Source organism: Choloepus didactylus, chromosome 10, assembly GCF_015220235.1.
Source record: "Choloepus didactylus isolate mChoDid1 chromosome 10, mChoDid1.pri, whole genome shotgun sequence".
In the NCBI taxonomy this organism is placed as follows: domain Eukaryota; kingdom Metazoa; phylum Chordata; class Mammalia; order Pilosa; family Megalonychidae; genus Choloepus; species Choloepus didactylus.
The window spans coordinates 86821373-86846418 of NC_051316.1; the positions used below are offsets into that span (position 1 = coordinate 86821373).

Sequence of the window (25046 nt, forward strand, 5' to 3'; positions counted from 1 at the left end):
AACTGTTCCAGATTGAAGGAGACTAAAGAGTTATGACAACTAAATGCAACATGTGATTCTGGGCAGTATCCTTTTCTTATAAAAAATATTGAGACAACTGGTGAATTTAAGTGAGGTGTGAGGATTATATGGTAGTAATTTTGATGGCTGTATTGTAGTTATTCAGGGAATGCTTTGTCTATAGGGAATACCATAGTCTTCAGGGGTGGTGGGGTGTCAGGTTAGGATCAAAAAGATTAGGGCAAAAATAAGTTCTATGTATTGTACTTGCAATGTTTCTCTAAGTTTGAGATTGACAAGTGCTCAGGCAAAGGGGAGCTCAAGTGTTAGGCTTATTTGGAGGAGCCTGGTTGTGTGTGTGAGTGAGAGACATGTTAGGGAAGGCTTCCCAAAGGTAAATCCTGAACCTAGTCCTGAAAGAAGGCAATTTGGAGTACAGAGATGAGTTCTTGCTCTTCATCAGTACTGCCCTTTGACTGGGCGAAAGGGACCCCAGCCTGGGCCTGTGCTTTAGAGGCCCTGTTTTGGTCCTCCTTCTGCTCAGGCCACTCCCCATGGGAAGAGAGGCTTGAATCAGAAGGTGCAAAGGGACATTTCCATCAGATCCGACTCCCTGCTTCTAGACCACCCCAGAATTCCCTGCCCCCAAACCCTGAGCCAGCTAGGCCCCTCTCTCCCTGGTTCACCCTCCCAGGGTGGACTGAGCCACAGGTGTGTGCATCCTAGGCCTGAAGGGGGTGGGGGACAGTGTTTGCGGAGTTGTGGACGGAGTTTCGACCTAGGGCTGGGTGTCCACATGCGTGGATGGGAGGCCCTAGACAAGGAGCCGGCTCTCTGACAGCTGCCCAGTTTAGCTGCAGCTCAAGGAATTACAGTCGGAGAATTCTAAATATGAACCTGGACTTTCAAGTCTTAGGAAGGATAGATAGATCATATTTTATCTAGATCTTGCTGAGCAGGAAGAACCCGCACACGAAACGCAGGATGAAAGGAAAAAAGCTCTTCAGACGCCCTCTGATCGAGTCCCACAAAACCCGTAACGAGCCTACGGACTGCTGGACCAGTCAACCGCAGCCCCTAGGAGGCGGCGGGGCACTGCGTGGGTGGAGACTGCGGAGGGGCGGGGCGAAGGGTGGGCGGGATGGAGCGCCTCTGCGCTCAGGGGAGGAGCCGTACCACTAGTCTCCGCGCGGGGGGGGGCGGTGCCCGGCGAAGCCACGCCCCTTCCGGGTTGCCGCACGGCCGCGACTCTCGCTGGTGAGCTAATGTGCTCGGTGTCTTTGGCTATCTAAACTTCGTGGCTTGGTGACCCAACGGGCTGATGGCGGCGGACGTGTTGCCACGTGCGAGGTGGCTGTACTGTGGGGAGCGCGACGAGAGCCGCAGAGCTGTACTAGGTAAAGATTATGAAGCTAGAGCAAGAGCCTCTCTTTCCGGCTCTCGGTGCCTATCCAGTCCTATTGCTCGCTCTCTGGTGCCCCTACCAGCTTGAGCTCTCCACCGCTACCTGGGCTCCCCTGTCGTCTCGCCATCCTCTGTTCCTACCTCTTAGCTGGATGAGAACAGCCCATTTGCTTCCTTCCCAGGGCTGTGCCCAAGGCTCTGACATCCCCTCACCCACCAGGTCTCCCATCTGTCCAATTTCTCTCTTTCCACTGGGCAGGGATTCCCTTTGTCTCTCTAGGTCTGGACCAGGCCTCCTCTGTCACCCCCATCTCCCCAGTCATTCTCTCCTGTCCCAGACCTTCCCCAGGGCTCCCTTTGCCTCCCTATCCCCTCTTCCCAACTGGGCCAGGACCTCCTTCAGTCCCCTTTAGGGCAGGACCTGGGCTCCCCTGCCATCACCATTCCTTCAGTCACTCCCAATGACACCCCCATTCCTCCTTTCACACACTGTGGGTCCTTCTGTTCTTATCGCATTCTTGGGCTGCAATCTTACAGTCCAGTTCACCAATGGGAAGCTGCAGAGTCCAGGCAACATGCGCTTTACCTTGTACAAGAGCAAAGACTCCACAAATCCCAGGAAGAGTCATCAACGGATCCTGGTAAGTATTGCAGTTGCCAATTGCCTCTACTCCGCAGGCTTCAGGAGGCCCCTTGGATGGGAGTGGTTGTGGGAGGGAATGAAGGGAGAAAAAAGGGGCACAGCAAATGGGCCTTTGAAGAACTCCTTTTAGCACTAGGTAGTTGGGATGAGGGGACAGGCTTGGTCCCCCAGGTTTAGTACTTTTGATGAAATGGTGATCATTCATTTGTTCATTTAGCAAGCATTTATTGAGTACTCACTGTGGTCCTGTGCTGTAAGCTGCTGGGGAAACAGCCAAATCAGACCTGGCCCCACTCTGAGGGAGCTAATGCTATAGAGCAGAGTTTCACAGCCTCGGCACTATTGACATTTTGGGCTAGATAATTCTTTGTTTTGGAGGATTGTCTTTCCCTGCTTGGTTGGTAGCATCCCTGGCCTCTACCCACTAGGTACCAGTAGCCCCCCCCACCCCACCCCCTGTCATGACAGCCCAAACTGTCAGACATTGCCGAATGTCCTCTGGGGTGGGGGTAGGCAAAAAAAATTGCCCCACCTAGAACTATTGCTCTAGAGGTAGAGTTGAGAACTGGATACGAAGGACACTAATACAGGACAACGCTCAGGGCTTGAGAGAGGAAGAGGGCAGGGCAGGGTAAGTTTAGAAGAGGGAGACCTCTCTTTTTGGCAGAATACTCTCCTGGAGGAGAGTACATTGGGGCTGGCCCTGAAGAGTTGAAGAGGGTTTGACAGCTGAGGTGTGGTATAGCTCTGGTTGGGGAGTGAATCAGCCATTTCCATAGTCCTCTCCTCAGCCATTTCTCATGGGAGAGGTGGGCAGAAGGGATGAGGAAGGGATTGGACAGCTCGAACTTTCCTGCCTTCCCAAGGGTAGCTTAGGTGGTTCCACTGAGGCCGTCCTGAGCTCTGAGTGGGGGCACGTAGCCAAGTGCACAGGGCACACTTGGGAACACAAGTCAGCAGCAGACCCTCAGCAGGTCAGCCGGGTGGGGTGGGGTGCAGGGGGCAGGCAGTGGTCATGCCGGAGAGGCCTTGAAAATTCAGAGGTGTCACAATTTCGAACTTCTCCATCCAGGGCAGAGGGAGGCAGAGGGCACAAGTGTGCTGTTGGGGCTAGGTGGCCCCTCGGAGCATGCTGGGAGGTGGGGGCATGTGTATTTTTACTCTGTAAATTCTCTTTCACCGTCTTAGCTTTGTTAATTTAACCAAGCAACATAAAGGTCTTCTGCACTATTTAAAAAAAAAGAAAAGAAAAAAAAAAGAAATTTGACTTCCAGCCAAAGAAGATGCCTGCAAAATCATCTTGTTGCATGCCCGTATGTGCTGGGAGCCCAAAGCCTTTCCCCAATTGTGTGTAACTCCCCCAAATGTGTGCAAGAACTTTTAATACCAGTTAGAATCCAGCACTATCTGGGGCTTCCCCTTCAAAAGTCTTCCTGTCCTTCCCCCAGGGATATCTGAAATTCACACATTGGGGCTGGATCATCTCCCAGAGGCCCTCCAGTTCTAATCCACTGTGGTTCTGCAATGTAGAAAGTGGGTAGAAATGTATAAAAAGGGTACAAGTTGCTTAATATCTTTCAAAATTGGTCATAAATGGAACTATTTCCCTTCACATTTTAGGCAGCTGAAACAGACAGACTTTCCTATGTGGGAAATAATTTTGGCACTGGAGCCCTCAAATGCAACACTTTGTGCAGGTAATGATGGGGGAAGGGGGAAGGGGAAGGATGAGGGGCAGGGTAGTGGTGGCAACACAGGCACTGTTGTTCTTGGTCTTTATCACATGGGCTGTGGGAGAAATCTAGGGAGGTTTACCAAATCCCTGTGTTCCCAGACCTAAGGGTCGTCACACCAGTCTACAGACATTCCTGAAAAGGAACGATGATTTGTATTTGTTGATTTTCCCTTAAACCTCATTAATTTGTAATGTTCTTTATTTACATCCGTGTGTTTCAAAAGGCATTGCTCTCCATTAATTTGGAACATGTGGGAAATAGGCCAAAGCTTGCCTCAGGTTTGCCTTGGTAAGGAAAGGATTTGGTAGTGCCAAAGGCTCTGCTGGGAAAGAGAAGCTGAGATCTCCATCCAGCTGTGCCACTGGTTGACCAAGTGACTCTGGGGAACTCGGCCCTTCACTGACCCCAGTCTCTCCTTCTGTACAGTGAAGACTGTGCATTCTGAATAGTCTGTAGCTCTCAGGGGCTGGCATAATTCAGACAGAGTCTTGTGATGTACCTAACAGTGAACCACAAAGAAGGCCTGTCCAGAGCCCACCCCATGATACCCTAATAGAATCCAAATTAAGGCATATATGCTTATAAGTATTAACTTTGTCTCTCACAAAGATTCAGATAGCTCTTCTCCCCATAATCAGCCAGATTAGATTTTACCTGTATTTGCCACCATAAAATTTATGTGTGCAGTAAAAATTCTAGTGTAATTCTAGATTCTAATACCCAAAAAGGATTTCCTATTACAGCAGTGAGTACAAATGTAATTGGCTTTTTTTTTCTCCCAAAACCTCATCATGTCCTCTTCTCTCCTTTTGCCCTCCCCGCTCCCCACATAGAGAAGTGCTGCTATAGGGGATTATTGTTAGGTGTGCATTCCTCACGTGTGCTGGGGCAGAAAGAAGGTTGAGAACCTTTTTGACAGGAAAAAGGAAATTATTATAAACAATATCTTTAAGTGTCTTTTTTGTTTTTAACAATTATCTTTTGAATAATCCACCGTCGTTGGTATTGTGCCTTCTTTCTTCAGGCACTTTGTGGGGATTTTGAACAAGACCTCTGGTCAGATGGAAGTATATGATGCTGAGTTGTTCAACATGCAGCCACTGTTTACAGGTCAGTCCCAGTCATGAAGGGTCACAGAAATTCATAAGCACTGTTCAGGGTTTGCTAAATGAGTTGCTCTAAATTTTTTATTTGCAAAGCACATTTACTAGTTATTTTTAAAAGGGTATCTTTCTCCCATTTTTTTTTTCTCATTTGAAAAAGTTGAGAATTTTTTTATTCAGCAAATATTTATTGATGATCTACTATGTACCAGGCCCTGAGCTAGGGGCTATGGATGTAGCAGTAAGCAAGGCACATGCAGATCCTGTCCTCACAGTGTTTACAGACTTGAGAATCAGAAACCAATGTTAGTTAAAGCAAGTTGTGCAATAAAAGCAGAATATTAGACAGCATGTCTGATATCAAATTGTTTTCCACTGAAGGCCTTTCTTAATTCTGAATTGTTTTAGTTAGGGTAGACAGTTTTAGAATCTCTGGTAGGTGATGGAAGTTGCGTACAGTTTATACAGTAACTTTCATTTTGATGAAGTCTCGACACTATCTACTATGGGCAGAAATCTATTTTTCCCCTAATCCTGGAAGAAGTTGCATTGCTCCCCTGCTTTGGCATCTTAGAACGCTCAGGGCTAGAGTATGATCTTCAGAAATGATGAATAAGAGGGTCAGATTCAAGGGGCTCCTGTTCCCCACATCTCAAAACTTGAGTCCTTAGTGATACTTTTATATACTGAGAACCAGTGTAGGATGGGGTGGGGGGTGGGGGTGTGTGTGCTACATAGAGAAGGATTGTTAGAATCATCATGAATCTTAGTTCTGATTTTTTACCCTCAAAGAAGTGATTCCATTCCTAATTTGATAATGACCTTGATCTACTTCCCAGAAACATGAGATATTGTATATAATTTTAAAGTGAATTTCCTAGGGGTCCATAGTCTTTCAGTTAAGAACTCCCTGCTTTGCAAACAAATATAACTACATTTAAATCATCCTTCAAAAGCTCTTCTAAATTCCAAGGAGGCAGGGAAAATTGTTAATTTGTTGATTAAACAAATATTTGTTTTTATATGTAAAACATTTGTAAATATTCATTTATTCTCGCTAGCATATATATGGCCAATATTTATTGGGCCCTTACTAGGTAGTAGGCACTGTTCTAAGAACTTTCAGTATTCTACATCACTTAATTCATTGAACAACCCTATGAGATAGGTACTGTTATTCCTTTTTTTACAGATGATAAAACTGAGGCATGGGGGGTAAATGACTTTGGTGGGGACATCCTGCTAATAAGAGCTGGGAATTAAACTCAAGCATGGTCACTCCAGAGCTTGTGCTCTTGTCCAATGCAGTACACTGCTCCATATATGAATAGTTTGTGGGAGGCCAGGAATCTTCATGTAAGGGATATAAACCTCACATTTATGACAGTTTTTAAGTCTTTTAAAAGAAGGGCAAAACTGGACTGGAAAGAGCTGAGGACTTGGTTTCTAATCTTATCTCTGCCACTCCCCACTGACTTGGGGCAAGTCATTTCATCTGGAGGCCTCAGTTTACTTGTTTGTAAAATGAAGAGATTGGACCACGTGATCCCTTCAGTTGCTACCTTAAATTATTCTCCAAATTCTCTAACTGCATATTCATAATATACACTATTGTGTTAAACTCTGGGAAATCCTGTAGTAAAGAAATGTTTTTCTTAGATTAACTGTTAAATAAATATTAAACACTACTTCTATTTGTAGGCCTTACAGTTTTTTATTTTGTTTTTTTCCCTTTCTGTTGTTGCTTTGTTTTTTTTTTTGGTAGATGAATCAGTAGAGAGTGAACTGAGTGAACTGGCATTAGGGAATCAGATCAGAACTTACAGAGAAAAGGTAAGTGTGACAGAACTAAGATGTGTGACCTTAAGCAAATTCCTTCTAGGCCTTGGGTTTCTCCATCAGTAAAACGAGTTGGTTGAACTCAGCAGTCCCTCTAGTTGCTCCCAGTTCATTTAGTCTGTGGTTCTCGGGATAGTTTTATCTGCAGAGGCCTCCCTGGCCTTTCAGTCTGGTCCTGCTCCCACCTGGGGCAGCTATATGCAGTTATGTGTTGGTGTTTGGAACCAGTTCTTTGGACTGATAAAGGTGTAGCATAGCACTTGTTTTTAGGATTTATTCCAGGTTTCAGAAAAGAATTGGTTTCAGCCTGGAAACTTTCACATTAAAACAAAGTTAACCTTAGGATTTTCAATGTAAAAGTGTTTTTACAGAGGTTATCTTATCCTTGGATGGCAAACTGATTTACTCTCCAGTGCTGCCTGGAATGTTGTTTTGAGAAGGGGTGTAAGGCTGCCTTCAACTTGGGGAGGAGTGATGTCACCTATTGGCAATGTCTGTCATGGGTGCAGGATGGGAAAATGGTGCACCACAGATTTACCAACCCTAATTCTAGTCAAATCTTCTTGTGTGACAGATGGAGATGCTATTAATAATTTGTAAATAGACCTTTACATTTTATAAAGCAAGTACTTCAAATCTGTTAATATCCTTTGAGTCTTACAACAGTCTTACAAGGTAGATATGTTTACAGGTGAGGAGATGACGGCTCAGGGAGGCTAAGAGTTTCCCCATAGTCACATAGCTAGGAGTAGCAGTGCCAGGCCTAGAATGCAAGAGTCCACCAAACTCTGCTCCAAGTAACCAAGTTTGTCTTTTTCACAGATGGATTCTTGCATTGAAGCCTTTGGTACCACCAAACAGAAGCGAGCTTTGAACTCCAGGAGAATGAACAAAGTTGGCAGTGAATCTTTGAATCTTGCAGTAGCTAAAGCTGCAGAGAATATCATTGATTCAAAGGGTGTGACTGGTAAGCAGTTGGACAGCTGATAAACAGATTCCTCTTTCTTGGAGATCTTTCACTCACCCGACAGATGGGAATGATGGGAGTTAGTGGATGGATTTCTTCCTGCCTCTCACTGAGGGCTTTCTTGAAGCCATACTCTAGAAGTAAGAAGAAACATCAGCTGTGGCACTACCCTCAGTGAGCTCAATCAAGTTCAGGAGACACATGTGGATGGGTACATGCCTGCCGTGTTCCTGGTAACAGGGTCACCACCAACGGGGCACAGTGTGGGCACAGAGGAGGAGGCCTCAGTTCTCTTTGTGGGTCTCTGGGAGGCTTTGGTCCAGAAGCTTGATGTGACGATGATTGAGTCACTAGAGACGGTGTTTCACTTTGGGGTCAGTGGATGGTGCAGGAGCTGTTTTAGAACATATTTCTGGCCCTAAATTCGTAGGCATCTTGAATGTTTAATTGTACTTTTAAAAGATGTATTTATTGTTAAAATGCATTAAAAGATCATAAGAGCGTTTATGTAAGAACAGTTTTTCTATTGAGAATTAAGTTTAAGTAATTTTTAGAAAATCTTTCCAGACCCTATGACTATGTAAACATTTTGTTTTCTTTTTATACTTTCATAATTTTACTTTTTACATATAAATCCTAGCTCAATGAATTTTGTTTGGCATATGAGATGAGATAGAGATCTAATTTAAAAGTTTTTTCAAGTGATTAGCCAGTTGTCCCCAACTCCATCCTTACCTTTTGTAAAAGATGATTTAAAAAGTCATCTTTATCCTTTTACTGCAATCTGAAAACACTTAGTTCTGTGTTCTGTTTCATTCCTATAGCAGCACCAGGCTGTTTTGATTATAATCTAGTGGCCTTATCATCTTATTTATTAGGGCAAATTCATCCTCCTTATTTATCCTTGTGTTTCACAAATGTATTGGCTATTTTAGTATGCTTTTTTTCTTCCAGATGATCTTTTTTTTAAATTCAATTTTATTGAGATATATTCACATACCATACAATCATCCAAAGTGTACAGTTGTTCACAGTACCCTCATATAGTTGTGCATTCATCACCCCACTTTAGTTTTTGAACACTGCTGTTATGCAAAATACCAAAATGGATTGGCTTTTTTAGAGGGAATTTATTAAGTTACAAATTTACAGTCCTAAGACCATAAAAGTGTCCAAACTAAGGCATCAACAAGATGATACCATCACTGAAGAATGGCCAGTGGTGTCCAGAACATGCCTGTCCGCTGGGAAGGTGCTTGGAGTTATGGATAGAAGGACTTTGGAGATGATAAGCTAAGAAATGCTAGCCCAGAGTTTGCTCCAGAGAAACTAAGAGAGGACCCTCAGACAGTTAGATCCACAGGAGCTGAAGAGGCTAAGAGAGACAAGCCCAGAATCTTCCAGATGATCTTAAGAAATTTTGTCATGTTTCCTCAAAATCCATTTGGGATTAATAATGAAAGAATCAACATCTTTACAATATTATCTTTTCCCATCCAAGAACATAGATGTGAGTCTCTCCATTTATTTCAAAGATGCTTTTTAATCTCTAAGTAAATTTTTGAATTTCTTGTTATGTTTATTCCTGGTTATTGAAGGACATTTAAAAATACAACCAATTCACCCACCCGTCATTCTACCAAACCAACTATTATAATTTTCCTGTTTTTCTCTCCATCCTTGTCTATATGCATACGTAATTCTCACAGGGTTGTTCTTACAGGGACAGTTACATTCTCCCCACCCCCGCCCCCCAACTGGAAAAAAATTTCCTGGAAGTTAAGCCATTAAAAGTTGTGTTGAATAGCCCTCACGTTTAGCTTTTCTCATATTGTATTGCAAATATTTATTAGCATATCTGTCTCCCAACTATACCACAAGTTACGTAATGGGGATCCATGCTGTACTCACCTTCTCTGGTGCCTGATTAGTGTTTGTTTCAAGAGTGAACATAGTAGTCCTGGAAGCAGTCAGCCTGATGGGCAGGGTGGGTCAGTTTGGCAAAAATGTTCAGACTGTTTCTGGACTGATTGTGGTCTTGAGTGCATAGGTTGCGAGGAGTGTTGGGGAACTGAAGGCAAACGGTGATACTGACCTTGATTCTTCCTTTATTGAAAGCTCTGATCGGTGATGCCATCCACGATGACTTGCAAGATGATTCCCTCTACCTTCCTCCCTGCTATGCTGATGCAGCCAGGCCTGAGGACGTTTATAAATTTGAAGATCGTATCCTTTTTTGGTGGTAGAAAAACTGCCTTATTCCCCAAGTTGTGATGTTTGCAAGTGAATGGCACAGCCAGGCTAAGAGTGTCTGTGGTCCCATGACATTCACAAAGGCTACTTTGAATCCTTTGCTCTTGTCCTAGTGCTACCTCTGGGAGGGTAGCTAGGCTTCCTCACTAGCTGAGGGCCCTGCTCCAGCACCAGACTCTCAGCCCCTGGGATTCAAACCTATTTTGCAAAATGCAGAGTGCCCACAGCTCAGACCTGCAGCCTCCAAGAATACTCAGAATGTTACTTTCCGGTCTGCCAGTGCTCAAAGTCTAGGGCAGACTGATTTTGTAAAGCGAGGAGTTGGAGCTTAGAGTTTCACTTCTCGAGGGGCTTTTTCAGGAGGAAAATGCCTGCAGTGGCTTTGTGATAAGAAAGAGAAGGCAGGAAACTTCAGACATTTGATAGCTAGCTACTCAGTTTGCAGTTTGTTCACTTCACAGCAGTTAACTTGTTCACTTGTTTAGCAGTTAACAGCCTGTCCACTGGGAAAGGAACAAATTGCCCCAGAGTCTCTCATCAAAAGAGCCGAGTTCCTCCAGTGCATATTACAAAGATCTTGTTTTTTATTCATTCAAATACCATTCTTGTTGACAATTCAGTCCTTTCTCCTTTCCTGGCTGTTGGAATATGTGAATTTAACATCCTCCTTATATTATGTTTAAGGACAGTTTTCCTTTTAAGACCTCAGGTGTATCAGATTAATTGTCAGATTAATCAGATTAATTATAATCCTTATTTATGATACATCTAATCATGACTTCAGGGGCAGTTTTAAATTCGCTGTTAACTTAGCTACTTCAGAGTCTTTGTTTTTACCCATGATAACAGTTGCACCAGTAAAAATAATTCCCTCTGTTTGATATTTACAGCTTGCAAAGCACTTTTACAATATACTCTTTTTTGTTTCTCCTCTGAGGAGCTCAGGAAGGCAGCAATTCTTCTTCCCCCATCCTTTTCTTTACATTCTTTTAACAGCCTTATTGAGATATTATTCATGTACCATACAATTCCCCCATTTTATATATACAATTCAGTGTTTTTTAGTGTATTCACAGAGTTTTGCAACCATCACCACAATTTAACATTAGAGCATTTTCTTTCCCCCAGAATAAATTTTGTATCCATTAACTGTCATTCCCCATTTTGTGCCACCTCCTCCAGTCCCTGGCAATCACTTATTTACTTTCTTTCTCTATGTATTTTCCTGTTCTGCACGTTTCATATAAATGGGATTGTACAATATGTGGTCCTTTGTGACTGGCTTTTTTCTTTTAGCATTTTGTAGCATGTATCAGAGTTTAATTCCTTTTTATGGCTGAATAATAAATAGTCTATTGCGTGGATCTACCACATTTTGTTTATCCATTCATCTATTCAATATTTGGGTTGTTTCTACTGTATGGCTATTATGGATAATGCTGGTGTGGAACTTTATGTTCAGGTTTTTACATGGACATATGTTTTCATTTCATGTAGCTAGGAGTGGAATTGCTGCATCATATGATAAGTCTGTGTTTAACCTTTTGAGGAACTGCCAGACTTTTCAAAAGCAGCTGCACCCTTTTGCATTCCCACCAACAATATATAAGGGTTCCAGTTTCTCCACATCCTCACCAATACTTGTTATTGTCTTTCTTTTTTTATTGTAGCCATTGTAGTGGATGTGAAGTTGCATCTCATTATGGTTTTGATTTGCATGTCCCTGACGGCTAATGATGTCAAGCATCTTTTCATGTGCTTATTGGAGAAATGTCTTATATTTAAAAAAAAATTTATTGTAGTAACATATATACAACTAAAATTTTCCCATTTTAACCACTTTTAAGAATACAATTCAGTGGTATTAATTACAATCACAATATTGTGCTGTTACCAACATCCATTACCCAACTTTTTCACCACCTTAAACAGAAACTTTCCACCCATTAAGCACTAACTCCCTGTTTCCCTCACCTGTCTTCCAGTGGCAACCTGTAATCTACTATCTATGAATTTGTGTCTTATCCCTTTTTTTTTAACTTTTTATTTTGAAATACTTTCAAACTTACAAGACAGCTAGAAAAATAATGCAAACTCTTTATACAGAGAACTCCAACATATCCCTACCCCGCCAGATACCCAGTTCCACCAATTTTAGCATTTCACCACATTTGCCATATCATTCTACCTATCCATCTATCTATCTGTCCATTAATCTATTTTCTGAACACTTGCATGTAGATTGTCTACATCATTCTCCTTGAACACTTACTACTGCCTTTTACCTTTCCTAAGAGCAAGGATATTGACTTATGTATCCACCTTACATGTAGTTATCAAGTTCAAGAAATATAACATTAATATAAAGTTTATAGTCCATATTCCAATTTTTTCAATTTTTTCACATGTCCCAGTGATGTCCCTTTGAGCTTTTTCTCCTTCCTTGCTAAATCCCATACAGGATCTTGTTTTACATTGAATTATCATTCTGTTTAGTTGCTCTTTTATTTTTTCCAATATGTGGGAACATATGTACAACATAAACTTTCCTATCTCAAATTACTCCCAAGCACATCATTCAGTGGAATTAATCACATTCACAATATCCTGGTACCCTCACCACCTTCCATTACTAAACGTTCCCATTGCTCCATACAGAAACCTTACACCTATTATGCATTAACTCTCTGTTACCCCTGTTCCCCTGCCCCTGGCAAACTATATTCTAATTTCTGTCTCTATGAGCTTGCACGTTCTCTTATATTTCCTTTATAGTTATCATGGGGCTTAAATTTAATGTCCTTAATCTACAGCAATCTTGTTTGCTTTGATACCAACTTAACTTCAAAAATATACACAATTTATGTTACTGTTCTGGTTTGCTAAAGCTGTCAGAATGCAAAATACCAGAAATGGATTGGCTTTATAAAGGGGATTTATTAGGTTACAGATTTACTGTTCTGAGGCCATAAAAATGTCCAAAGTAGGCATCAACAAGAGGATACCTTCACTGAAGAAAGGCTGATGGCATTCGGAACACATCTGTCAGCTGAGAAGACATGTGGCTGGTGTCTGCTGGTCCTTTGCTCCTGGGTTACATTGCTTTCAGCTTCTGATTCCAGTAGCTTTCTCTTTAAGCTTCTGTGGGATCTCACTTAGCTCCTCCAGGGCAAACTCAGGTCTTCATCTCTTAGCTTAGCATCTCCAAACCTCTTTCTGTCTGCATCTCCAAGTGCCTGGGTCTGTGTTGGCTCTGAACTCTGTCTCTCTCCCTGAGCTCTCTTAAGGACTCCAGTAAAGTCAAGACTACCTTGAATGGGCGGGGTCACATCTCCATGGAAATAATATAATCAGAAGTACCCACCCACAATTTGGTGGGTCACGTCTCCATGGAAACAACCTAATCAAAAAATTTCATCCACAATAAGTCTGTACTCACAAGATTAGATTAAAAAGCATGGCTTTTCTAGGGTACTAACCGTTTCAAACTGGCACAGTTACTACCCCTTCCATCCCTCCACCTTTATGTAGTTCTTGTCACAAATGTTGATACATTATGAATCCCAAGCCACTTATTTATCATTACGTTTTACGCATTTGCTTTTTAGATCCTGTAGGAAGTAAAAAGTGGAGTTACAAACTCGAAGTACAATGGTACTGGCTTTTATATTAACCCATGTCATTACCATTACTGGAGATCTTTATTTCTTTATGCAGCTTCCTTCAATCTGTTGTCTATTGTTCTTTCCTTTCAACCTATGGGACTCTCTTTAGCTGTGGGTCCAGTCTAGTGGTGACAGAATTCCTCAGCTTTTGTTTATCTGGGCATGTCTTAATTTTTCCCTCAGTTTTGAAAGCCTGTTTTACCCAATATGGAATTTTTGGTTGGTAGTTTTTGCTCTCAGCACTTTAAATATGTCATCCCACTGCCTTCTTGCCTCCATGGTTTTCAGTGAGGAATCAGCATTTAATCTTATGGAGGCTCCCTTGTTTGTGACACATTGTTTCTCTCTTGTGGCTTTCAGAAGTCTCTTTCTCTTTGGCAATGGAAAATTTGATTATAGTATGTCAAAGCATGTGTCTGTTTGGGTTTATTCTGTTTGGAGATTTGTTGAGCATCTTAGATGTGTATATTCATATCTTTCATTAAATGTGGGAAGTTTCAGCCATTGTTTCTTTGAATATTGTCTCATTCTTTTCCTTTGGGACTCCCACAATTTGTATATTGGTTCACATGACGGTGTCCCATGGGTTCTGTTCACTTTTCTTCACTCTTTCCTCTTTCTGCTCCTCAGACTGATTTCAATTGTTTTACCTTCAAGTTCCCTGATTCTTTCTTCGGCCAGTTCCAATCTGCTGTTGAACTACTCTAGGGAATTTTTCATTTCCATTACTGTGGTCTTCAGCTCTGTTTGGTTCCTTTTCATAATTTCCATCTCTCTGTTGCTATTCTCTGTGTTCATCTATCATTTTCCTGATTTCCTTTAGTTCTTTTCCATATTTTCCTTCAGCTCTTTGACCATATTTAGGGCCATTTTAAAAGTCTTTTTCTGCTATGTCCCAGTTCTGGTCCTCCTCGTTGATGGTTTCTAATGCTTTAATCTTCTTTGCCTGGGCCATCACTTCCCATTGCTTTGTATGTTTTGTAATCTTTTGTTGAAACTTGGACATTTTGATATTTTAATATGTTACTGGTTGAATTTATACTTTGAAACATCTTGTTCCTTAAGCTTATATGCAGCTAGTATTATGACAGAGCTTTCCTTGGATGTCAGGAGCTAACAAAAAAAAAAAAAAAAAAAAAAGAGGAGGAAGAAGTAAAAAAAGGAAACATCCCAGTTTTTACAGATTGATTTGTGCAAGTACTCTCTTGTAGGGTTTATCCATCCACTGAGTTTAGAGAATAGCTCAAGGCCAAGGGTAGGATCCTTACTTAACCTTTTTACACATACATCTTGTCTTGGGCTTGCATGTGCGGCACCGGGAATTCACTCGTTTACATGGATACAAATGTTCTCTCTTCCTTAGGAAACAATTTCCTCATGATGCTGGGCACTGCACTGTATATCCTATAGCCAGTAATCCCTTGTATCAGGCAGCATGACTGAGGGAGAGCTCTGTGAGCCCCCTTCCCATGAGGGTAAGTTCTGTGATGTCAGGTCCCTCAGGCCACCACCAGTTAGATTGGGCCTGACATACAAGCTCCCAGAATGTGCAGGAGGGTTACTCTGCTCCCTCCAGGACCAGGACCTGGAATTCACACTGGGAGCATGGGCCAGCTCCACACTGAGACGGTGAGGGGTGGGAGAAGGGCCGGCTAGGGTGCCACGAGATCATACTGCTTTTAAGTAGCCCTTTTCTTGATTTGGCACTTGCCCTGTTATAGTCCTGTCCTTTAACTGTTTTCTGGAGCTTTGAGAAATGTTTCTGCCAGTTTTTGCTGATCATTCAAAGCTTTCATTGGGAGATGGAGCCCTGAAGCACCTCAGTCCTGCCTTATCCCTTTTAACTGATGAGGAGCTGAGTTTGAGCAGAAGGTGAAGAAACTTGCCCCAGGTATTCAAGTTTAGGGATGGGCTGAGGACTAGAACCACGTGTTTGGATTCCTTGATCAGAGCTGTTTCCACAGGTTACGGTTTGCGAATACTGCTGTTATGCAAAATACCAAAATGGATTGGCTTTTTTAGAGGGAATTTATTAAGTTACAAATTTACAGTCCTAAGACCATAAAAGTGTCCAAACTAAGGCATCAACAAGATGATACCATCACTGAAGAATGGCCAGTGGTGTCCAGAACATGCCTGTCCGCTGGGAAGGCATGAGGCTAGCATCTGCTTGTCTTTTGCTCCTGGGTTGCGTTTCAAAATAGCGTTCTCCAAAATGTTTCTGGGCTTGTCTCTCTTAGCCTCTTCAGCTCCTGTGGATCTAACTGTCTGAGGGTCCTCTCTTAGTTTCTCTGGAGCAAACTCTGGGCTAGCATTTCTTAGCTTATCATCTCCAAAGTCCTTCTATCCATAACTCCAAGCACCTCTCCAAAAGTCAAAAAATGTCTCTTCAGAAGTTTCTCTCCTATAGGACTCCAGTGATTTAATTAAGACCCACCCTGAATGAGTGGGGTCCATATATATCTCCATGGAGATAATTTAATCAAAGGTCTGTCCCATAATTGATTGAGTCACATCTCCATTGGACCAATCAAAAGATTGATGTCTGCCTTCTCAAGATTGCATTAAAGAATATGGCTTTTGGGGGTACATAATATATCCAAACTGGCATACCACCATAACTGTAACAGCACTCTGTTCTTTCCCTCTATGACCTTTAATTTAAAATGCTGGTATCTTTCTGCCTGTAAAAATATCAGTTAGCATGGTTAGCATGGGCCAGTTGCAGACAGATAATATTCAAAAGAGTATTGAAGAACTTGAGTTGCCTTCCTAGGCTTGGAATGTCCTAGAGCATATCTTTGCAGAGTTAATGGGGTCCCTTATAGAGCCACAGCCCAGGGGCTGCCTAGGCCCACACAGCCCTGAGGATGGGCTCCAGGTTGTTGACCTGGTTTTAAGCTCTGCCACTTACCAACTATGGATCCTGGGCAAGCACCATAACCTCCCTAAGTCCTCCGTTTTCTAAACTGAAAAAAAACAAGCCTAGTAATTCCTGTCTTGCCTCCTTAATGGGTTACCCTGAAGCTCAAATGAGAGAATGAATATGAAAACCCTTTCAACTGTAAATGTAAGGAAGTAGAATTCCCTGCCTCGGGAACAGGACAACCTCTACAGCAAATAGTTGGCTATATATTTTATATAGATAGATAGATAGATAGATAGATAGATAGATAGATAGATAGATATGGAAAAAACAAAACTGGGAAACTGTTAAGGGGATGGGGAAGAGCTCGCTGTTTATTTCCATTTTGGTTGGACTTTGTGTTCTTGACCTGCAACTAGTTCTTTCCCCTGCGGAGTACGAAGCTCTTCAGAGCCCATCTGAAGCTTTCAGGAATGTCAAGTCAGAAGAAATACTGAAGATGATTGAAGAGAACAGGTACTCCCACTTTGGCAGGTGGGGAGTCTGGGAGAATGATGTCGGGACACAACGGCAGTCAGACATGAAGTGTGTCCTCTGGGTGTCAGTGAGGAGGCATGTCTGTCAGTATTTGACAGCGTTGGATATTTGGGCCTCTGAGCCTGTAGCCCCAAGGCTGTGGGTGGCATTCAGGGGAGAGTGTTGGCCTCTGAGCCCAGGGAACCTGGGCCTGGACAGAGAGTGGTGAAGCCTTGTGGTCTGGGGCTGGGGAGCAGTGCTAGCTCATGTCTCCAGTGTTGTGCTGAGGGCTGGCTGTTACTGGTGGGGCCCAGAAGCCGGCCCGGGAACTGGTGCCAGCTGAGGTGATGGGTTTCCTCCGATGATGTGCTAGGTGAGTTTTTCTAAAGTTAAATTTGTGTATTTTAAAGGGCTTTCATTATTATGAGATTATGTCCTTTTTTTTTTTCTTTCCTTTTTTTTGCTGATGGTGGGTTTTTTGCTTTTGAGATTTTTCTTTTAATAATTTCATCTTAAGAAAGTAAAAAGTTATCAACCCTGTGTTGGTTCCCCCAAATTTTGTTTTGAAATATTACTGGTCAGTGAAATTCATAGCCTTGGAAAATTCTTTTTTGGCTCCAAAGGTGCCTTCCCTAAAAAAAGATCTCATGATTGATTCTTAGTTATCTTAATAGAATGATTGGCATCTGGGGGAAGTGCAGGGAATGAGCTCTGGGAGTCTGAAAAACTGAGGCTCTGAACTCTGTCTTGACTTTCTGTGTGTCTTTCCCTGCCTGTAAAATGGGGCCACCACAAACTTATCTTAAAGGAGCCTTTTTATCTCTGTTAGTACTGATAATAGTGTACATAATAGTAGTAGCTATCATTGATTGAACTCTCACTATGAGCCAGGTACCGTTCTATGCCTTTTACTTACGTTATTTCTTTTAATCCACAAAAAACCCCTAGGAAAAGTGTACTACTGTTGGCACCAGTTTATAGGTGAAGAAACCAAGGCACTGAGGTGTAAAGAAACTTTAAAAAGTTTATAATCAATTTTTCTTTATAAACACTATACCCACCAATCAAAAGCTCCCCTTTCTCTCCTCCCCCCATTACCTGGTAACCTCTAATCCACTTTCTGTTTTTGGATGTAAAGAAACTTGCCCAAGCAAATACGTGTCAGAAAGGAAATTCAAGCCCAGGTATTCTGATCCCAGTGCCTCTGTTCTAGACCACTAAACCAACAGTGGGCAGGTAACAGCCCAAGTCTGGCCTGCTGCCTGTAAATAAAGCTTTATTGGAACACAGCCTTGCACATTCATTTACATATTGCTGATGGCTGCTTTTGCACTGCAACAGCAGTGTTTAGAAGCTGGCAACAGAGACAATATGGCCCCCCTAAGCCTAAAAATATTTACCATCTTGCCCTTTCCCAACCTGTGCACTAAACTCTGCTCCTGTTTTAAGAATTGATGAGCGTGATGGCTCTTCAGGATCTCCTCTGTCTATCTGAGATGTGAGAGGTACCTACCATTCCCATTGTGAGGAGGTGAATGGTTTCAGACAGTCCATCTTGCCTTGACACGTTCCTCCCTTTCCCTTCTTTGTTTTAGCCACTGCTCCTTTGTCATAGAAGCATTGAAGTCTTTGCCATCAAATGAGGAGAGCCGAGATCACCAGGCACGATGCATATGGTTTCTGGACGCCCTCATCAAATTTCGAGCTCAGAAAGTGGTTAAGCGGAAAAGTAAGCCCATGATAGACCTTATATTCTAGTTATTCCCTGTCCATTATTTGCCCAGTTCTTAGACCACAAATGGGTTTGTCCGTCCAAGTCTTCATTTTTAACTGAACAGTGAGACTCCCATTGGTACCGCTGACCTGCTGAGAGGATTTGCCAGGCCCTTTCCTCTTTCTGGGCTTCGTATGTCCTCATCTGAAAATGGGGACAGGTTGGATTATATGATTGCTAAATGCCCTTCCAGAGCTAACGTTCACTACTTCTGTTCTGCATTAGGGAAAGTACAGTATCCAGGTCAAATCAAAAGCAAAATTTAAGGGACTTGTTAGAACAAATATCACTTATATAGGGAGAAGGCTTGTGGCAGGTTTGTGTTGTGCCAGTTTATTTTTGACTGGGAGAGTAGGGAGTCAGTTTCACCTGCAGATAGGGCCGGGGTGGCTTTCACGCACTTCCATCCACCCAAAGTTGGAAACCCAGCAGGAGGTATCTGTGGCTTTAGGCACAAGGTGAATCTCGATCATTGTTACTGTAATTGGGGACCCAAGAGTTATTTTCACTCTGCTTTGTTTTCATTTCACACTGCAGTCTCCCTTCTCCCTCCCTCTCCTTCCCCTAGACTTTCTCCACAATCTGTTTTGCTTTCTAGCTTCTTACTAATTCTGTTCTTTAGGCCTCATTTAAGTCTGTTTTTCCTTTCTTATCCTCACACAGTTACAAATGGCCCTTGTGCATGTATGGTCTGCAGGCTGAAGTACAGCTGAGCCTATTTTCATTTTAAAGTGGTGGTTCTGTCTCATGGGCCCCTGCTTCTCTAACCACATTCTATTCATTACATTGGCCCCAATGTTTGTCTCTTCTGTCAGCTCATGGGGGAGGCATGGCCTGAGGGTTTTGAAAGAAAATGATCAATCTTAGTCGATCTCAACTTTGTGTTGTAGGTGCCCTGGGACCTGGAGTTCCACACATCATCAATACCAAACTCCTGAAGCACTTTACCTGCTTGACTTTCAACAACGGCAGGTCAGGGGGCTTGATTTCTGCAGTTTCTGCCTGTGAATGAGAAAGCAGTTTGGGGACAGGGATGAGATTGGGGAGTAGGCGCTTGGTTTCAGTCCTATATCCACAGAGATATAGTGCAGAAGAGATCACTGCTATTTGGAAGGGTCCTGAGGTCAAATAAGTTTAAGAAACACTATATATTATATTACCCTTGGAGAGAGAGACCTTGTATTTTTTATATTTTGGGAATATTAAAGGCTCTGGGAAGTCCTGTAACAAAGACTTATTTTACTTTACCCACCCCTTACGAGGAACCCTTCCTGACGCCCACAGGATCAGCATTCTGTGGTAAGGTAGTGTTGCAGAAAAGGACAGGCTAAGGTGATGACTTCGGGGAAGAACCCCAGGCAGCACACCTTGGCCTCCTCCTTGCTGTTTGCTTGGATTGTGCTTCCTGCTCCTGAGTGTGCTTGGAAGACTCATTAGCAGCAGAGTTTGGGATGACTATTTTCACAAGCAGCCCTGCTGCGCAGGTGGGGACAGAGATGTGGAGGGTCCTCACCAGGGAGAAACTCTGACTACCTGGAAGAAGTATAGGCACAGCTTTCTCTTTCCCACTTGGAGGGAGACCCTGGGATCGGCTCCTGCTCCATTGTGTGTGAAGGCTCAGGCACCTTTAAAGGGACCAGGAATGTTGCCTGGATTCCCTTTCCTTTCCCCAAGATGGGAAGGCATGGTGTACATACAGCACCAGGATTGGATGTTTTTACAGTGTTGTCTTAGAGTTTAATTCTGTTTCTCCTTTACTGCCACTGATTTTGCAGTTTACGGAACTTGATTTCGGATTCAATGAAAGCAAAGATCACCGCCTATGTGATCATACTCGCCTTGCACATAAATGCCTTCCAGATTGACCTGACAGTGTTACAGAGGGACTTGAAGCTCAGTGAGAGAAGGTGAGCACAACAGAATAAAAAGCTCCCTGTAGGATGCCTTGTAGCTACTAAACATGACTTGGTCTTTGTGCTGATCTCTGTGGCCTTGCATTTGTTCATTCAAATTAAGGAGCGTGTTTGGGTAATGTGTAGAAATGTCTCTGTTTGTTTTGAGTAGAGTGGCTAATTAGTATAATGTATTTCTAGTACCAGTGGAAAGTACAAGGCACCATTGAGGGACCTGGGTTTAATGTTTAATATGGGAAAGACTTGGGACCAGAGGGGAGTTTTCAATGAATGAATGATTGAATGAATGAGTACCCAAGCATTACTGATTACCTTCTCTATGCTTGGGATGGTATTAAAGCCTATTGTATTATCACATTGATTTCCCTAAAAATCAATGGAGGAATCTAGGATTTAGAGAAGTAAATGAGATTCCCAGGGTCCCACAAATTGTTGGGCTTCAAAATGAGTCTTCCCAGAGCATTCCATTCCTTTGTAACCTAGCACCCTCCATTCTCTGAATTGCTCCACTGGGGAGAGCTATTCTCTATGGTCCTGAAAAGTGGAAACTCATGGGTGTAAGTTATAAGAAAACCCAATTTTGGCCTAGCAAAAAGCTTTCTCAGAGTCAGATGGAAGGGGCTGCCAGGAGAGGTGTTAAAGGCAAGGCGGAGCCCTTTCTGGCATGTTCGGGCTTCCCTGACTAGATTGGGAAAAAGTTGGCAGAGATGACTTTTAAGGCCCTTTCTAGCTTTGCTAGAAGGGATTCAGACTAAGGAGCAGAACTTCCCAGGATCCTGAACTGTGGGGTCACGTGGCCCTTGTCAGTGGTTTAGGGGCACCTGACCTCCAAGGATCCTGATGGGTTTCCAGGGGAGCCTGTGAAAACACCCTTGTCTGGACTCTTGTAGTAGTCCATGGAATGGTTATTCTTAGGGCTGTCCACAAATGGTGTTCTCTGAGGCAGGGAGGTTGAAAAATGAAAGAGAACAGGTTAAACAATAAAAGAGAAAAGATACTTGGATCCTGTAAATTATAGCAAAATTCTAGCAAGTGCTTGGCTAGAGGAGGTAAAGAAAGTTATTAATAGGGATTTAGATGACCTGATTTTCCAGCACCTACATATTTAGCTCTAACGACAGCACATTAAAATGAAACCGCACATGTGATGGCTGCAGGGGGCCTTGTCTGCCTCTCTGCTGGGGGCTCTGCTCCCGGAGGCCCCTTTTGCTCTTCTGCCCCGGTGGCCTGGATGGAGCACTGCCTCCTGCCGAGCCTCCCTGACCAGTCATGTTGAATAGTGTCTCTCCATTGTTTTGTTTGTTTCTTCCTTAGGATAATCGAGATAGCGAAAGCATTGAGGCTGAAGATCTCTAAAAGAAGAGTGGCTCTGGCACCCGACAGGGAAGAGGATCACAAACTGGGCACTCTGTCCATCCCGCTGCCTCCAGCCCAGAATGCAGACCGCCAGTCAAAGCGGAGGAGAATTACCTAATTGTGTGCTTTCCACACAGAGCATTTTGCTTGCATTGTAGCCACTGCTTTTCTTCGTTTCCATTTTTTTTTTAAAGAAAGGAAAAACAATGGTTTGCTTTGGTGTGCACATGAAGCCAGCGGCCAGCATCTCAGTCGTGCTTGTTTTAAGCAGAAACAAAGAGATGGCCAGATCAGACTTCCTCTCCAAGTACTGATGTTGCTGTTATTATAAATGGCATGTTTTGCTCATGTTGGTTCACATGTGGCTTTGAGGGGGCTTGGGGAAGTCACAGTCAAAACATCTCACCAAACATTCAATGCTGAATCTGGGCCAAATTAACAGATGAAGGTTCATAAAGAGGAATGTGAAATTTGTGCTGAGGTCTGGAGGGACCAGTGGAGTCCACGGTGAGGAGGATGTAGCCTAGCAGGGCTGGAAGAGGGAGCGTCAGGCTTTATCAGTAGCTCACTGTGGGTCACCAGTGTGATCGGGCCAAGTTGGAGGCTGCTGTACCAAGGTGGAGCCAAATCAAAAGAAGTGATTGTCCCAGTGGCTCTGCATAGCCAAGTTCTTGTTAAGGGGCAGGGGCCACCTCTGAAAGCCACTTTTGAGTGGTATGAATCAGAATCAGTCAGGGTTCTGTTAAAAAAACAATTGTTGCAGGTATCTTAAGAAGAAGGAGATTTAATTTGTGGGTAAAGTGCTATAAAATTGTTGGAAGGGCTAGAAGAGTGGGAATCAGGAGGTTGCCGCTAGAACTACTGAATTCAAGAACACACTCCTGGGGTTGCCGTCCACAGATCAAGAAGCTACTTAGGCCACCACAACTCATTCTCAAATTTGTGAAGCTGGTGACTCAACTCTGGAATGCAGAGTTCAGCCACCCAAACTTTCAGTTCCTGTGTATCCATTCCCTTGCTTGTCAGTACACACAGCCTAAAGACTGGGAAGTTGGCTTCCCTCTTCCTTCTTGTGTGAGTACATATGGGAACCTAATTTGCTTCTAGAATCCTGGCAGCAAGGCAGTCTTGGAAATAGGTTTCAGCCCTGCAGCCTCTGCAGTTACTGGAGGGCATAGGAGAAGGAGGTGGGAACGGATGCTGAATGCCAGTCAAGCTTGTCTGCCACTGGTGAGATGGAGCAATAGTATATAGAGGAGGGCCATGAGGTTGGGACTGTGACATGGAGAGACTTATGTATGTGGCCAGCACTTGCCCTCTGATCTTCACGCCTCTTCCAAGGCAGTGGGAGCAGGTGTCTGGTGCTCAGCACTGAGGAGTCCAGACCAGTGAAGGAAAGAAGGCAGAGTTCAGTTTTCTGAAAGTGAGGAAGGAAGAAGTTCACACAGCAGCTGGGCCATCCATTAAGGGAAGCCATGGTGGAAATGGGTCTTGGATGAGCAATGAGGGTTGGAACATGTGATCATCTCATTTCTTCGAGTTCTGGGATGCTGTTGTTAGAGCCATGCCTAAAATGTGTACTCACCGTGCTCTGTGCTTTGTCTCCTTTTGTCTCTGATTCTGCGTGTGGCACATACCACACTTTCCAGCAGGGGTGTGGGCAGGAAATCCAAACGCCTCTTGTTTTCCTTTATCTAAACTGCTGTGAAAATCAGTTATTGGAACTGTATTGTAAAAATATTCTGATTTATCTCTGGGAAAAGGAATCCTAATATGCTTGTAGGGTAGAATGTGTTATCGTGAATACTTTTTCAATTCTGATGGGTTTGACACCTTAAGGCTTAATTTCCAGCAATGACCAGACCACAGCCTGTGAGTGGGCCCCACTGAACAACCTCCGTCCTCGTGGGGAAACAGTCTGTCTTCAGTCACTCACACAAAGAGGGATGGTATTGGTGGGAGAGTGTAGACAGCAGATATACCTCCTAAGGTAGTGATGCGTTCCTAAAGGTTGACTGAAAAGCAGATTTCTGTACCTCGAGAGGTTTGGGGGTCCTTAGGGAAGGCTCAGAAGAGGACCCTTATTCAAAGTGAATGTGTCTTGTGAGAACACCTCGCATACCGCGTGACATACAAGTGGTCCGTGTCTGTTCAATGAGTCCTAGTAAATGAACTGCATTTTCTTTCCTTGGCAGGGTTATTAGGCAGCAAACATTTGTAGAATAATGAAGTTGTCTTTGGTTTCTTCTGGCTCTAAAAGAACGTTTATTTACCAGTACATTCACAGAGGGCACCTTGACCTACCAAGTTATTTGTCAGACTGTCTCCCGATGTCCTTGTTGAGGAAAGGGAGACTGTAGGCTGGTGGCTCGTGCCCTTAATAAGATGTGGAGTTTGTGAATAGCCTTAGCCTATGGGCGTTGAGGAAGGAGCAGAATGAAGTCAGTTCCCTGGGGGGACGTCTCTGCCTGCAGCCCAGATCTGTTGGACGCCGTTAACTGATGAGGTCAAGGAAAGTATATTTAACACTATTTGCAGAGGACCCTAACCTGGAAAGAGCTAATTAGATACCTTTTTTTCTTTTTTTAAGTTTCCATGTTAAAAAAAGTTTAATACTGTTTCACACAGTAGAGAAAAATTATAAGAATAGTACAAAGAACTTCTGTATACCCTTCATCCAGACTCTCCAACTGTTGATTCTTTATGCATTTCTTTATCATTCATTTTATATATGTATATTTTTCTGAAACATTTGAGATAATTTGTGGACATCATACCCTTTTACTTTTAAGTACTCCAGTGAGTATGCCCTAAGGGTAAGGACCTTCTCTTATATAATCACAGTACATTTATCAAAAGAGGGAAATATAACAACGCTACAAAAGTATTATCTAGCCCATGGTTCATAGTCAAATTTTGCCAGTCATCATATCTCTTTAGTCTTGTTTAACCTGAAACAGTGCCTTGGCTTTTGTCTTTCTTGACCATGACATTCTGAAGAGTAAAGTCGT

The 25046-nt window shown here is 43.1% G+C and overlaps 1 protein-coding gene across 1 annotated transcript; it reads left to right on the forward strand.

Moving 5' to 3' along the window:
- The first annotated feature begins 1224 nt into the window (after positions 1 to 1224).
- Positions 1225 to 24709, forward strand: POLR1E (RNA polymerase I subunit E). Its single transcript, XM_037798251.1, has 12 exons — positions 1225 to 1397; positions 1942 to 2045; positions 3668 to 3744; positions 4808 to 4893; positions 6652 to 6719; positions 7548 to 7692; positions 9811 to 9918; positions 16896 to 16992; positions 18588 to 18721; positions 19657 to 19738; positions 20542 to 20673; positions 21994 to 24709. The coding sequence occupies exons 1-12, from the start codon at positions 1322 to 1324 to the stop codon at positions 22151 to 22153; spliced, it is 1269 nt and encodes a 422-aa protein (XP_037654179.1). The 5' UTR covers positions 1225 to 1321; the 3' UTR covers positions 22154 to 24709.
- Positions 24710 to 25046: the final 337 nt, after the last annotated feature.

Bases quoted from the DNA above. Each gene is read 5' to 3' on its own strand.
- POLR1E (XM_037798251.1), top strand. From the start codon at position 1,322: ATGGCGGCGGACGTGTTGCCACGTGCGAGGTGGCTGTACTGTGGGGAG. The intron at 2,046-3,667 runs GTAAGTATTGCA...TTCACATTTTAG, and splicing joins AGAGTCATCAACGGATCCTG to GCAGCTGAAACAGACAGACT. The intron at 19,739-20,541 runs GTCAGGGGGCTT...CTGATTTTGCAG, and splicing joins TTGACTTTCAACAACGGCAG to TTTACGGAACTTGATTTCGG.